Here is a 15,606-nt window from a genome sequence, read left to right on the forward strand (position 1 = left end):
GTACACACACACACACACACACACACACACACACACACACACACACACACACACACACACACACACACACACACACACACACACACACACACATGCCAACAATCACACAAAGGCACAATCAGCAACATGCATACATATATAGATACCTACTGTATATATATGTATGCATCTCCAGTTGGTACTTAGCGGGCGTAGTAAAAGCACAGTGATATCATAAACGTCCCTGTTGTGTTACCTGGGATGGTCTCATTTGGTCCAGTGCAGATCACCTTTTTAATATCTGCAACTCCATTTAATGTTTTTTCCTCCTTGCAGGTTCCATCCTGCTCAGTGGGTTTCACATACACAAAGGGCTCCTGGTGTATGGTCACTATCTATAACAGACGGGAGAGAACGCTGTTTATCACACAGTGGGCTTTAGCTCACACTGACCCTGAGGGAGCTCTACATCACCAGCCCTCCAGACAACAACCCCTCCACAAGGAACACATAAAACACACACACACACACACACACACACACATGGTAGAAATGGAGAGAGAAAATGAGAGAGAAGGATAGAGAAAGAATAGTAGAATCCTTTGCAGGCCCATTCCATTGAAGATTCTGTAAGATATAAAGCGTTGTTTTACTTATATATATATATATATATATATATATATATATAAGTATGTATGTATATACAGTATATATACACTGAACAAAAATATAAAATGCACCATGCTACAATTTCAACGATTTTACTGATTTACAGTTCATATAAGGAGATTGAAATAAATTCATTAGGCCCTAATCTATTTATTTCACATGACTGGGAAGGGGCGCAACCATGGGTGGGCCTGGGAGGGCATAGGCACACCCACTTGGGAGCCAGGCCCAGCCAATCAGAATTAGTTTTTTCCTACAAAAGGGCTTTACTACAGACATAAATACTCCTGTTTGATCAGCTGTCCAGGTGGCTGGTCCAGGTGAAGAATGTGGAGGTCCTGGGCTGCCATAGTTGGTCTTCGGTTGGTCTTCGGTTGTGAGGCCGGTTGGACGTACTGCCAAATTCTCTAAAATGACGTTGGAGGCGGCTTATGGTAGAGAAATGAACATTACATTCTTTGGCAACAGCTCTGGTGGACATTCCTGCAGTCAGCATGCCACTTACACGCTCCCTCAAAACTTGAGACATCTGTGGCATTGTGTTGTGTGACAAAACTGCACATTTTAGAGTGGCTTTGTATTGTCCCCAGCACAAGGTGCACCTGTGTAATGATCATGTTGTTTAACTTCTTGTCAATAGGGGGGCGCTATTTTCACTTTGGAAAAAATCGTGCCCAATTTAAACGGCCTCGTACTCTATTCTAGATCATACAATATGCATATTATTATTACTATTGGATAGAAAACACTCTCAAGTTTCTAAAACTGTTTGAATTATATCTGTGAGTAAAACAGAACTCATTTTGCAGCAAACTTCCAGACAGGAAGTGAAAAATCTGAAAACGAGGCTCTGTTTCAGGTCCTGCCTATTCAATTGCCTTATATTTATCGATATGCATGCACTTCATATGCCTTCCACTAGATGTCAACAGGCAGTGGAAGGTGGACTGGGGTGTTTAGCTTGATCTGAGGTCGAACAAGAGCTTTTGGAGTGGCAGGTCAGGAATTTCCTTTCTCTACCTAGGCGCGCAAAGCACCTCCATATTGTCTTCTGATAAGCGTTCGGTATACACGGCTAATATCTCCAGCTCTGATTTTATTTGATACATGTGATAATAACATCGTAAAGTATGTTTTTTCAACCGAGTTTTATCAGATTATTCAACGTTTATTGGGACTTTTGGAGTTTTCCGTTCTTTGCGTCGAGAGAAGATGGGAACGTCATCAACATTGGCTAGCATTGTGGCGCGAATTCGACAGGAGAAAAGGACATTCTAAAACCAAACAACGATTTATTCTGAACCAAGGACTCCTTGTACAAGATTCTGATGGAAGCTCAGCAAAAGTAAGAACAATTTATGATGTTATTTCGTATTTCTGTGGAAAATGTTATTTCTATTCTCCGCCGTTTTGGCCGGCGCTGTCTCGCAATAACGCAAGCTATTTGTTATGGTAAAGTTATTTTTAAAAATCTAACACGGCGGTTGCATTAAGAACCAGTGTATCTTTCATTTGCCATACAACAAGTATTTTTATGTAAAGTTTATTATGAGTTCTTTGGTCAGATTAGGTGAGTGTCCAAAATAGCTCCGGACATTCTGGTGAATCGATGCTACATATTCACAATGTATAACCACGGTTTGCAGCTCTAAATATGCACATTTTCGAACAAAACATAAGTGTATTGTATAACCTGATGTTATAAGACTGTCATCTGATTAATTTTATATCTTTTGCTGGTTTTTGCGAATGCTATCTATGCGGTAAATAAATGCGGTTGTGTGTTTGGCTATTGTGGTAAGCTAATATAATGCTATATTGTGTTTTCGCTGTAAAACACGTAAAAAAATGGGAAATATTGGCTGGATTCACAAGATGTTTATCTTTCATTTGCTGTACACCATGTATTTTTCAGAAATGTTTTATGATGAGTATTTAGGTATTTCACGTTGCTCTCTGTAATTATTCTGGCTGCTTTGGTGATATTTTTGATGGTAGCTGCAATGTAAAACTATGATTTATACCTCAAATATGCACATTTTCGAACAAAACATACATTTATTGTATAACATGTTATAAGACTGTCATCTGATTAAGTTGTTTCTTGGTTAGTGACTAATTATATCTCTATTTGGTCGGTTTTGTGATAGCTACCTATGCGGTAGAAACATGGTGAAAATATGCGGTTGAGTCTTTGGCTATTGTGGTTAGCTAATAGAAATACATATTGTGTTTTCGCTGTAAAACATTTTAAAAATCGGAAACGATGGCTGGATTCACAAGATGTTTATCTTTCATTTGCTGTATTGGACTTGTGATTTCATGAAAATTATATCATATGATATCCCTGTCCCGTTAGGCTAGGCTATGCTAGTCAGCTTTTTTGATGAGGAGGATCCCGGATCCGGGAGAGAGAAGTGGTAGTTAACCAGCTTCTTGATATGCCACACCTGTCAGGTGGATGGATTATCTTGGCAAAGGAGAAACGCTCACTAACAAGGATGTAAACACATTTATGCACAACATTTTGAAAAATTATCTTTTTGTCTATACGGAAAGTTTCTGGGATCTTTTATTTCATCTCATGAAAAATGGGACCAAGACTTTACATGTTCCATTGATATTTTTGTTCAGTATATATATATATATACGGAATATCATTGTTTGAAGAGGGTAAAATGCGATACCTTTAGTCTCGTGGACATCTGAAAGCCCCGCGGTTTCTCTGTCTCTCCTCCCGGCCAGATGATCTTCCTCTGATTATTCATCACCACCTACATGGTCATGACACCATGATTAGAGGAGTGCTGACATAGTGTGTGGAGCTGATGAGGGCCAAGCACAGGGGAGTCCAATACTGAAGAGTCAGCTGCTTTAGCAACAGCTCAGCATCTAGCTAATAAAACCTGCTTTCTAACTACCATGCTTACTTCTTCATAGAGGTGTAATAGCAATAGACAGGAAGATCACAGGAAAAACAGAAATAATCACTGTTGCCATGAAGTTACCTGTGTTCCATTGTAAATCCCAACTTGAATGAGTCGACTCTTCTGGTAGTTGAGAATGCTGTAGTGAGCGTACTTCCTGTCGCCATCGTCGTTGAATTCCACTCGTCCAGTGAGGCCCTCTGGGTACTTTGATGACATCAGAACCCTGAGCGAGAGGAGAAATTGAAGTAGATCTGAGTGTGAGAGTGTAAGGGGATAGGCAGAGTGAGAAAGTGTTTGTATCTTGGTGTCTTCCTAAACTATACAAATGTACCTTTTGAAGAGGGGCCCGGTCTTCCAGATGTTGGTGTTTCCCACGCAGCCTCTGGGCGGCTCCGTAATGTTCTCCTTCTCAAAGAGCTCCTGGATGGACTGGGCCACCACGGCCACTGCGTCATTGATGTGGGCCGACTCGTTCTTGCCGTTGATGAGCTGGAGGCCAATGAGACCTGTTCACATCACGCCAACAGCAGAACAAAGTAAATCAGTGACCTGCTAGACTACCAGCAATCAGGATCCTTTTGCAATACACACACTAAAAACTTATAGGAACCTCTTGTTCAGCCATCATGAGGAAAGGTCCAACCGCAAGTTTTTGATCCAGCACCATCCTGTTGCTCTATTTGTGAAATGAATTTGGATCATCCAGCACTAGAATAAACAAGCACTGGAAGTCTTTGAAGCATTTACTTCATCTTGATGGAAATTGATTTCGGATGTTCTTTTTTATTCCTTTCCGAGAAGAAGAGGCAACATGATCAGAGAGTAATAGCTAGATCAATATTTTGAGGTTGTTAGTGAACTTTGCCCAGCATGGGGGGGAAAAGAGTCCCTTGAAGTTGGATCAATTCAATTCTATCACCCACTTTATAGGGGTTAGGTTGGAAAATACCACAAGCAGAAAGCTATAGTGTATGTGTGGGACCAAACAAACATACATCAACTAGATTAGAGAATTAATATACAAATTACATTAACAATCCAACTTCAGCTAAGTTTTCTTATTGCAACTGGTCCAGTAGTCTTGCAGACTCCTGAAAGAAGCCACAGAGGTGAGTTTAAGACAGCAACAGATGCTGAGACATGGACATGACTGACAAAGAATTATCTGCAGGGATTGGGGCATTGCCTTACGTTAGATAGCGCTACTAATCGTCTGCACTGAGGGACGAGCGTCACGTAGGAGTGACGCCACCTAACGTAAGACAATAGGGGTCAGGGGTGTTGGAGTGCCTAGGGTTTTATGCTTATGTTTGTGACCACAAAGTGACATATTACGTGAGACTTGTGTAGACTCCGGGACATAAGAAAGGACAGTTGTAGCTTACCATTCTATTTCAGTTACACTTCAATGTGGGGGTTGCAAAACACCCTTTATAAACTCATGAGAACCAAGCTATTAATATATCAGAATGGCACTATAAAGGCAGCAAGCGAAATTTTGGATAACCCAATATATATTTTTAGGAAACATGCATGTACGAGTTAACCTATCAATAGTTCTGACTATAAATAAATAGGTTCAGAGACACAGGACTTAACACTGTGTTAACATTTGTTTAAGAGATTATAGTGTACATTTCTGTGACTCATTTAAAACCTTTAAACATAAAAAATGCTTAAACGTTTAAATGCTTAACACTCAACAAATAATCATACATAATACATCGTTAATAACGAGGCATTCATCTATGGGTTTTCGCCCTAATCGTAGAGGTGAGATGAAAGGTGACCCCAGAAAATGCCAGCATTCTGAAGTGTTTTCCAAGTGGCTGTTGGGTAGCAGCGTACGGTACGTACCATCTGGCGCCTCGCTCAGGGCTTTACCCGACATCTCCCGCTCTCCCACCAGCCACACGTAACCCGAGCCCGTCATGTTGAGGAAACGGGCAGCCTTGTAAACTGCAGCAGCATCCTCTTCACTGAAAACAGAGATGTTCAGTGACATAGACATGGTTACTTATCTTTAATTTAAATCATTGCAGTAAATCACTACTGTGTGACATTATGCCAGCATTTAGCAATAGAGGTGTAAACTATACCACTTTGAAGTGTAAAATGTAAGTCATTGTAAATCATCTTGTGGTCTAAATAGGAATAGTGAAAATGTACTTATGGGAGGGGATTTTTGATGGGAGGGGCCTGATGGGACAAGTGGGGGGGTGCTGTAGGAGGGTCTCACCTGGCGGAGAGGATGATGACGCGAGCCTCCAGCTCTTTGGCCTCCAGAAGCAGCGCAGTTAAGTTAGTCTCCTGGCTGAACTGGAGGACTTTCTCTGCCTGTGATTGGAGCACAAAATAAGTCAAGCCAACTACTTACCCCCACCTCAGAAACCATGCTGACTCTTTACCTGTTGTGCTCGATTTGGCAGATTTTGTTGAAAAAGGGAGAGAGGAAAAAAAGGAAAGCGATCCAGGGAAATCGGCTCAACTAAAAAAAAATTGGAGGGGAAAAACGTTTGCATTTTTCGCATGCAAACTGAGGGTTATCAAGGCTCCAAAGAAGGACGTGCATGTTAGGTAGGGGGGAGAAGAAGGTCAATGCAACCAGTAACTAAAAACAGGTAAAGGGGAGTGAGGGGGAACCTTTTCCCCCCAACAAAAAACTATTGAAAACTAGGGAGGTGCTACAAAACAGGAGGGGGTAGTAATCTGGGAAAGTGTTTGTCCCACACTACCGGATCTCCACAAAGGAATAGACTTGCAATCTCTTTTTTTTCTTCTGAGAACATGCATTCCTTTATTTGAATGAAAAAATGAAAATGGTTGAAACGGAGCGCTGTTCAGTTGTTAATGTTTATAGTCTTTCCATAACAAAATCATTGTTCAGTGAAATTATAGGGATAATGTCTCAAAGTAAAAAGAAACACGTGCTACCAAGATAGGGGCATTTCTGGGTCGGCTGGTGACTGCTTGGGCTGGTTTCTAGTTGCTACGTTTGGAAAGTTGGTGGGCGGCGTGCATTGACCATGCAAATATACCTTTGGTCCTCGCTTGTTGTCATAGGACAGTTGGTCGAGGTTTTCATAGTTCCTTTTTTTATTCTGATGAGTAATGTGCACAGAGAAAATATGCAGACACAGAAGAATATTAAAAAACTGTTGAAAATGGATCGCAGTAAAGCATTCCAACAAATCTACACTTTTCTGCTTCAAATTGGGATCCCTAACACTGGGGCTTGCAAAGTAAATCAAAGACAGCCACTGACCACTAGCAATCCTATTTAATGCTATGTCATATGACCTCATTCACAATCTTTCAAATACTACTCAAGACCCTCAAAGCATTGTCCAGCATTGGTCCAGAAACAGTCATACTCTCTGTACAACAATGAGATTGAGAGGGCTAAAATGTCTGTGTGTCAGTGCAAAGCAATCCCAACAGGTAAACAGTCTGATTCTGCAAACTAATGGCCCTCAGGCTCTCTCCATTTTGAATTCCACTCAGTTCCTGTATATTGTGAAAGGAGCCGCAAGGCAGTCTCCTGCTTTGCCTTAGTCAGGGAGCCATTTTGCAGTGAAACACAGCATCTTCTGCTTGACAGACCTGCCTCCCCTGATGCCCGACCTTTCAGCTCAGACCGCAGGCAGGCAGAGCGCTCAGGATCTGCGTCCTCCACATCCCAAATGCTACAGTGACTCTGCCGCATTCGTTCATTATACTGCCTGACAAGCAAATCCAAAGTAAATCCCATTCTCCTCAATTGTATTCACGCTCACTCCATTGAAAGGATTACAGATCTGTTATGCCTCAAATGTAATCTGAAGTTGTTGTAGTCACTGCTGCTCTGTAAAACACTGCTCCCCTTCCAAATGTTGCATGCTATTGTGTCGTAGTGTTTCACGGTCAGTGCACACTCATAAATCATGGCATTACAAAACAAGTATTAATCAAACTGGAGTGAATGGGACTACAGTCTTCATTTAGAATATAAATAATCTAATCATGTATTGAGTCCCCAATCCCAAATCTATTTCGTCCATTTCTTTCTCTAGCCCTCCACCATCTTGCAGCTGTCTCTGTGTGGCACTGCAATGCCTTGGTAAAAAAAACTGTCTAGATGACTGGCTTTGTTTTCCCAAAAGAGTTCTTTGAGTGCTCTATTTTTGCTACTTCAGTCAAGCATGAATATTGTATGTTGTGTCGCTCATGTCAGTATTCTGACTGAATCCACTACAGGTAGAAGATTCTCGCTACCGGCTGTGGTACAGAACCCCATATAACTACTGTCCCTGTGACTTGTCACACCAGCACAGCACATAAACCTGCAATTACAGTGTGAATAATCTGCACAATACGGAATATGAAATGTGAATAAATAGAATATTTATATTAAATTAGGAAATGACACAAACTCCCCAAATGTGGCAAACTCAGCATTTGCCAACCTGGCTGGCTGAGTAATTTCTTAAAACCACTGAAAAAGAACACAGATACTTCCTTACAGCATCACATCACACTGTCTACCATCCCAAGGATTCTGTGACATTGATAGATAAATTCAATCTGGTAACTGTAAATCTATTCAATTGTTGCTTATGGCAATATTTAAAAGAGAGAGAGAGAGAGAGAGAGAGACAGAGAGCGAGAGCCAAGGTCAGACAAGATGGATTCCAAGACGGAAGAAACATGTAGCTAGCAGTTAACCAACTATTATATAATCTAATGTAGGTATTTACCATAGAAAACACCACTTCAACACAGGTAAAGTCATTGTATAATCCAATAAAGTCAAAATCCTTTATAACAAGATGATTTATTGACAAAAAGTATACTTAGTAACTCCTAATCAATCTTGATCATGTTTGAGTGTGACTGATGAACCACAACATGTTTGACATTTCACCTCTCCCTTCGGTGTGGATTATCGTGAGCATGTGTCTGTCACATGAACCGTTTCATCAGCCTCTGATTAAATTACTCTTCAAATCAGGACTCATTTCACTCCGTCACACAATTACAGGAAGGAGCCCTTGAGGGGAACAAACAGCGCAGTATCAAAAAGTCTTAACCACATCCTGTCTTTTTAACAATGTGTTAATTGGTCCTTCTCTTTTCCTTTAGGGAACATTATCTTTTAGGGCAGGGGTGTCAAACTCATTCCTCGGGGGCCCGAGTATCTGCAGGTTTTTTTCACATTAAGAACAAAATAACCAGGCGAGGGGAGTTCCTTACTAATTACTGACCTTATTTAATCAATCAAGTACAAGGGTGGAGCGAAAACCCACAGACACTGGGCCCTCCGTGGAATGAGTTTGACACATGTGTTCTAGGGGACATCATCCATGCTTTAGGCTTTAGGTGGATCAGCACTTTAATGAGCTAGCTACCCAGCAACACAACCTCAGAGGTGACTCTGGGCTAATGCTTATGGACAGTAATGCTTATGGACAGTTTGTCACATGCCTGTCATTTCACTTGTATGGTCTCACAGCATCATTTGACAAGGACACAATAAAACCAAAGATATGTATTCCACTGTCTTAGTGTCTTAGCACAGGACACTATGACCATCTGATATACTACTATATGTCAACCATCCATCACATTACAAGTCTCCAAGTGAGCATTACACTGGATTTGTGAACTACATCCCTTCCAAACAACATACATGTACCACAGCACAAATATACATCAAGGATCTATGGACCATCATTCTGTTTGGGAGTCATTGATATTTTGCAAAGCCCCAGGTTAAAGTCCGCTATTTGGCTCCCGTTGTGGATTGACACAGGAGAATTTGACTATGGTGAAAAGCAACATGAGATGAGTAAAAGATGTACTCAGATCAGAACACATTAGACGCTGTAGATGTCTCTAGCATTTTGATGTTAGCCAATGTTTACACAATGGTCAGTGAGAGATGTGTTCACACGACAGAAAGGAAAACAGTTATATACATAGAAGACCTTTGAGAGTTAAACAGAGATTACACACACACACGCCCACACACACTGGGGGTCCGGCGAGCCCGAGCGTCTCACCTTTGTTTCCCTCTCCTCCAGTAGGGTCTCCAGTCTTTTCTGCGCGGCCCGCCCCTCGTGGTCATCGCTGACGATCAGGATGATGTGGTTCCATCGAAACTCTCGCATCATGTCAAACCACACGTGAGCCTGGTGGGAGTACGGGGGGACAGTCCGCAGAAAAGACAAGTGGATACTCTGGGGAGAAAGCAAAACAAGAAGGAGTGCGAGGAAATGATTTGCTTGTCATCCACGGTTTTGCTGTTCTTTCTAACATATTCATGAGGCCTTTGCAATTGTTCACAATCAAACAGAAATGTCTTGTCCTTGCAGGACATTTGGAGCAGAATGTAATTCGTCCACAGCTATTTTGGTAGCTAGAGAAGAAGTGGAGTAGAATGTATGTCTCTCTTATCTGTTTAGATCCCCATGGTCTGCTCCATCATTCACCTCTCTTTCCCCCCTCCCTCTCTCCCTCCCTCTGTCCCTCTCCCTCCCTCCCTCCCTCCCCTCCCTCTCTCTCTCTCTCTCTTTCTCTCTTTCTCTCTTTCTCTCTGTCATTTCTCACCTTGTCGGAGTAGATGGACATGCGTGTGGTGAGGCCCACCACAGGGATGCGGTAGAAGCCTGCGGTGTAGGACACAGGCGTGGGGGTGAGGTGGTCGTTGGACTGGGGAGGATGACTCACGAGGATGGCATACACCTGCAGACACAAGTACGGGGATTAAAGAAAAACACACACGTGTAAAGAGAGGTGAAAGGATAATAAAGTGTATGGACTATTGATTCCTCACTGCGACATGGAAATGTCAAATCAGCTCTTTCCTCTTAAACCATCCTCACTTTTCATTAGCATTATGGCTGCATGGTAGATGGTTATTCATTTGGCTCAAAGCTGAATGACACTTATCCTGGATGAAGTAGACAGATGCTCCTCAATGCAGCTCTACTAACTGTATATCGATTCTTAGATTAATAGGATTCTTGAGAAATGGAACACTGATCCAACTGAGGGGGAAGACAAAGCTGGCATGATATGCAGGCCTGACGGTTAATGTGTGCAGCCCGTATGGTTGGGCCTCTTTCATCCAAAGAGCGCTTCCAGGCATCTACCAACCCATCTGTCATGGACCCTCTCTCGAGTGACTAACATGACCACAGGGCCAAGACCATCTCATTGAGTCTCTCACATGGTTAGGTTTCCATCTAGCCAGTTAGTAGGCGCTGTTCCAAGTAAAGGTACATGTAGACCATTGGCACCTTTCTCATCCCTGCAGCCCTCTGAGCAAAGAGCAGCAAAGATATGTCAGCACATAACCATCTCTATCAATTACAACAATCATTACAATGAAGAGGACCGGGGACATTGTAATAGAGTGGAGGAATTAGGGAGAGACCTTTGTGTGTGTGTGTGTGTGTGTGTGTGTGTGTGTGTGTGTGTGTGTGTGTGTGTGTGTGTGTGTGTGTGTGTGTGTGTGTGTGTGTGTGTGTGTGTGTGTGTGTGTGTGTGTGTGTGTGTGTGTGTGAGAAAGAGGGATGGGGGAGGGGTGGTTCACGCCTCAGTTCTCTTCACTACATGATATTGCTGCTTTCAGAAGCAATGTAATGCTTAATGTGAATGGGATGGACAAGGGTTTTAGCAATGTGTTTCAGTGTTGGAACAAATCTCAAAGGGGTAACATCGCAATGCATAACTTATTAATGTTGTTTTCATTGTTAGGTTTAAATTGCACAAGTCGTATACACAAAAGATATTATGACCTAAAAAGAATCGCACTTGAAGTGAAAAACACAGTAATTTTTCGAGTCTAGAGCCAAAAACAATTGCTTTCCATACACTTGTGTGTCTCATTATTGATCTAGTAATAACATAAACCAAACAGTTAGAACTACCCATTTCTAATGTTCAAATCATACAATTTTCCATAATACAAACTAAACGCCCTTCTCGGTGACATAACGGCAAATGAGCCAAGGCATGCACCCCAGCTGCTACCCCTGGGATGCTTTGATGGACGTGCCCATTGCGTAGGTGGCCATGTTGGCCTCCTTTTAGGCAACATTTTGTCACATGGCACGAGCTGTGAAAATAGAAACTGCAGTAAAACTCATTTAAGGATGCGTCACTCATTTCTCTCTTGGTTAGTTAGTTTGTTTGCAGTTCAGCGGATCTGCAGCTGTGTACACTGAAGTGAGTTGGCCTCTCATCCCCCACAAATCTGTGTGTTTTTGGCCCTTAGATAAAAACAATCAGTCCATGGCTTTTAAAGGATATATTGACTGTCCAGTTCTAAATGATAAAGAATAACTTTTGTATAAGATTTATATTATCCCTTGAACACATAGCTTTGTCTGGATAATAGACTACAGATATGGGGATAGAGATTTAGCCACAGGCTCACTGCCCATTTTATTTTTCATGTTTGGCCTCAAGTTCTGGTTTGGTAGTTACTCATTATATTGGCTACTGCTTGTGTAACAACAACATATGGATATCCAATTTATAAATAGGTATAATTTCATTTCAGCTTCCATTTGTATTACCATATGTGATGGATCTCTTAAAGGCTTGGCTGCAGTTTCATAGTATTGTTATCATAGCCTAGGCTTGAAGAAATATTGTATATTAGAGTAACAAAATGTATATTTGCAACAAACTGATTTTTTTCCTAATATACAGTCCCATTTTTAACCATATAAACTGTCCCATTTTTTAAACAAAAAATATAAACTGCAATAAAACATTTGATATTGTTGCAGTCAGCTCCCGAGTGACGCAGCGGTCTAAGGCACTGCATCTCAGTGCTAGCGGTGTCACTACAGACACCCTGGTTCGAATACAGGCTGAATCACAAACAGCTGTGATTGGGAGTCCCATAGGGCGGCGCACAATTGGCCCAGCGTTGTCTGGGGTAGGGTTTGGCCGGGGGGCATCGATCCTGTATTTAACTGACTTGCCTAGTTAAATAATAAATAAATAAAAAATAGATAGCAACCTGGACTCAGGGGTAGACACATTTCCAATACGTATGATATGTTATGAATTCCAAATTGTTGTGGCTAATGTTAGCTAGGTGGCTAACTTTAGCTAGGCCAGGAGTTAGGTTAAATGGTTTGGGTCAGGGGAAGGGTTAGCTAACATGCTAAGTAGTTGCAAAGTAGCTAAAACTTGCTAATTAGCTAAAATGCTAAAGTTGTCCGTGATGAGATTCGAACACACAACCTTTGGGTTGGTAGACATTCGGGTTATAAGTGGCTAATGCTAATGTTAGCTAGGTGGCTAACTTTAACTAATCTAGAGGTTAGGTTTGGGGTTAAGGTTAAGGTTAGGAGTTAGGTTAAAGGGGAAGGATTAGCTAACATGCCAAGTTGCAAAGTAGTTCAAAAGTAGAGAGTAGTTGCAAAGTAGCTCAAAAGTAGTAAGTAGTTGCAAAGTTACTAATTAGCTAAAATGCTAAAGTTGTCCATGACGAGATTCAGACACGCAACCTTTGCGTTGCTAGACATTCGCGTTATACACCTACCCATTCACCCCAACCAACTACCCTTCTTTCGTTTATGCCTTAAACAACCCCCTAGACTCTAGGGCCTAGAGTCTATGTCCTAATTAGCATAATAACACAAAATCCCCATCAAAATCTGTCTGTTTTAGCTAGAGATATCTGTTTTTGCATGGACTGCGTCTCAATCCACAGCATCCACCGATGTCGGTCTTCTGCATTTGCGGTGGAAGGTGGCAGAGCTACAGTGGTGTTTGTCAGACAAGGAGACATCCCAAAAATCGGTCTTCTCACTGAAACGTCTGAAACGTCCAAAGCATTTGTACTACAAACACATATAACCCCTCTATGGAAAGATCAGACTCTCTCTAGGACGCCCACAAGCCTCACAAGACTCATCTGATGGTAGCCTGGTACCAGTTAAAAACGGTTATGGAAGTATATATGGAAATAGTTTAGTGCCCCAAAAATGTGTTAAATATGGGTAAAAAATATATTTTTAAATCTTGATCTTTCTTATATCGCTCAGTGGAGCAGGTTGAGAGCTTCAATTTCCTTGGTGTCCACATCACCAACAAACCAACATGGTCCAAGCACTCCATGACAGTCGTGAAGTGGGCACGACAAAACCTATTCCCCCTCAGGAGACTGAAAAGATTTGGCATGGGTCCTCAGATCCTCAAAAGGTTCTACAGCTGCACCATCGAGAGCATCCTGACTGGTTGCATCACTGCCTGGTATGGCAACTGCTCAGCCTCCGACCGCAAGGCACTACAGAGGGTAGTGCGAAAGGCCCAGTACATCACTGGCGCCAAGCTTCCTGCCGTCCAGGACCTCTATACCAGGCGGTGTCAGAGGAAGGCCCTAAAAATTGTCAAAGACTCCAGCCACCCTAGTCATAGACTGTTCTCTCTGCTACCACACGGCAAGAGGTACCAGAGCGCCAAGTCTAGGTCCAAGAGGCTTCTAAACAGCTTCTACCCCAAAGCCATAAGACTCCTGAACATCTAGTAAAATGGCTACCCAGACTATTCACATTGCCCCCCCCCCCTCCACACCACTGCCACTCTCTGTAGCCATCTATGCATAGTCAATTCAATTAACTCTCTAACTGGTGCCCCCGCACATTGACTCTGTACTGGCACCCCCCTGTATATATTGTTATTTTATTTTTTACTGCTGGTCTTTAATTACTTGTTACTTTTATCTCTTATTCTTATCTGTATTTTTTTAAACTGCACTGTAGGTTAGGGTCTCATAAGTAAGCATTTCACTGTAAGGTCTACACCTGTTGTATGTGATTAATAAAATTGGATTCGATTTTTTTTTATATAGGATTCACTTTAAAACATACTTCCTTTTGAATCATTTTTTGACTACCTGTTTTGCCATGTATAAATATGTTATTCAATGCGTTTCTATGCGCTAATAGCAGTAAGGCCAAATTAAATGTTTATTCCAATATTTTTTATATATATCTATTTTTATACCTACAGGTCCCTGGTTCGAGCCCAGGTTGGGGCAAAGAGATGGATGGAAGCAGCAACAGTGTTCTTTTATACATACCAAACGTAACATATCATACTAATTTGAGTGTCCCGGATTTACTATGTTATGTTTGATCTATGAGATCAGGCAGGAAAGAGGTGGCACCGTGTTTCGCAGGCACTGAGGTTATAGTCTAGAATGAGATGCTTACTGGTTTGTTCATTGCAAATAAAGTGATGGTCACAATATATCGACCTCATCTGCCCAATGACTCACATCAGTCAGTTCCCTTGAAGAAGAAACGGGAAGATGGAACACACTAAAGAGGATGATTCATTTCCCCCCCAATAGTGGCCATAGGCTTCATACAAATGTTGGACAATTCTCTGAGCCCTCTAAATTATTTGGATTCATATGATTGACATTGAATAGATGGGCTATATATGTGCTAATGACTCATGTTATTAGGCTATTATCATTTAACACCAATGCTGGTACGCCGGCGCCCTCCTGAGATACCTGGTTGGAGATGAGGTCCTCGCAGACGGAGAGAGCCATCTGGATAGCGTTGGGTTTGTGCGTTACGGAGATGGCGGTCAACTTGAATTTATCTCTCCCGTATATCTGGTTCGCCTGGGTCACTGCATCCTTAAAGACTTGCTCGTACCTCTTCTGGCTCAGGACGGCTCCGATGTTCACTATCTTCGGCTCGCAGCCAGCCCGCGCACAGGAGCACGAGAGGAACACCGCCAGCAGAAACAAACGCATCGTGTAAACGACCAAAACGCACAGTGGACCCCAGATCCGTCTCTCCTTCGTGTTGGCAGGTGGGCTTTCCCGGATTCTGGACTGCACTGTTCACCCGGTTACCACGACTTGAACCACCGTCCCGCTGGACAGTGTGGAAAATCTGAACATTTGATTTAAGTGCAATGCGGAGGAATGTGCATGGTCAGGACCTTAACCGTTGATGGATTATCTCCGCTGTTTCAGAAGCATTTTTTCAAAGATGATTATCTT

General features: G+C 42.1%; 1 protein-coding gene across 3 annotated transcripts in view; it reads right to left on the reverse strand.

The window, feature by feature from the left end:
• Positions 1-15,357, reverse strand: part of LOC120021676 (glutamate receptor ionotropic, NMDA 1) — a 28,591-nt gene extending 13,234 nt beyond the window's left edge. For 2 of the 3 annotated variants that reach the window (XM_038965499.1, XM_038965498.1), the window contains exons 1-10: positions 15,106-15,357; positions 10,167-10,301; positions 9,620-9,796; positions 6,617-6,679; positions 5,818-5,915; positions 5,436-5,557; positions 3,910-4,084; positions 3,657-3,801; positions 3,336-3,422; positions 236-374 (exon numbers count right to left, since the gene is read on the reverse strand). In XM_038965499.1, the coding sequence (XP_038821427.1) occupies positions 236-374; positions 3,336-3,422; positions 3,657-3,801; positions 3,910-4,084; positions 5,436-5,557; positions 5,818-5,915; positions 6,617-6,679; positions 9,620-9,796; positions 10,167-10,301; positions 15,106-15,354 (1,390 nt within the window). In that variant the 5' untranslated portion in view covers positions 15,355-15,357. The remainder of the gene's footprint in view (positions 1-235; positions 375-3,335; positions 3,423-3,656; positions 3,802-3,909; positions 4,085-5,435; positions 5,558-5,817; positions 5,916-6,616; positions 6,680-9,619; positions 9,797-10,166; positions 10,302-15,105) is intronic. The other variant, XM_038965500.1, reaches the window with a different exon arrangement.
• Positions 15,358-15,606: the final 249 nt, after the last annotated feature.

Source organism: Salvelinus namaycush, chromosome 26 (genome assembly GCF_016432855.1).
Source record: "Salvelinus namaycush isolate Seneca chromosome 26, SaNama_1.0, whole genome shotgun sequence".
Classification (NCBI taxonomy): domain Eukaryota; kingdom Metazoa; phylum Chordata; class Actinopteri; order Salmoniformes; family Salmonidae; genus Salvelinus; species Salvelinus namaycush.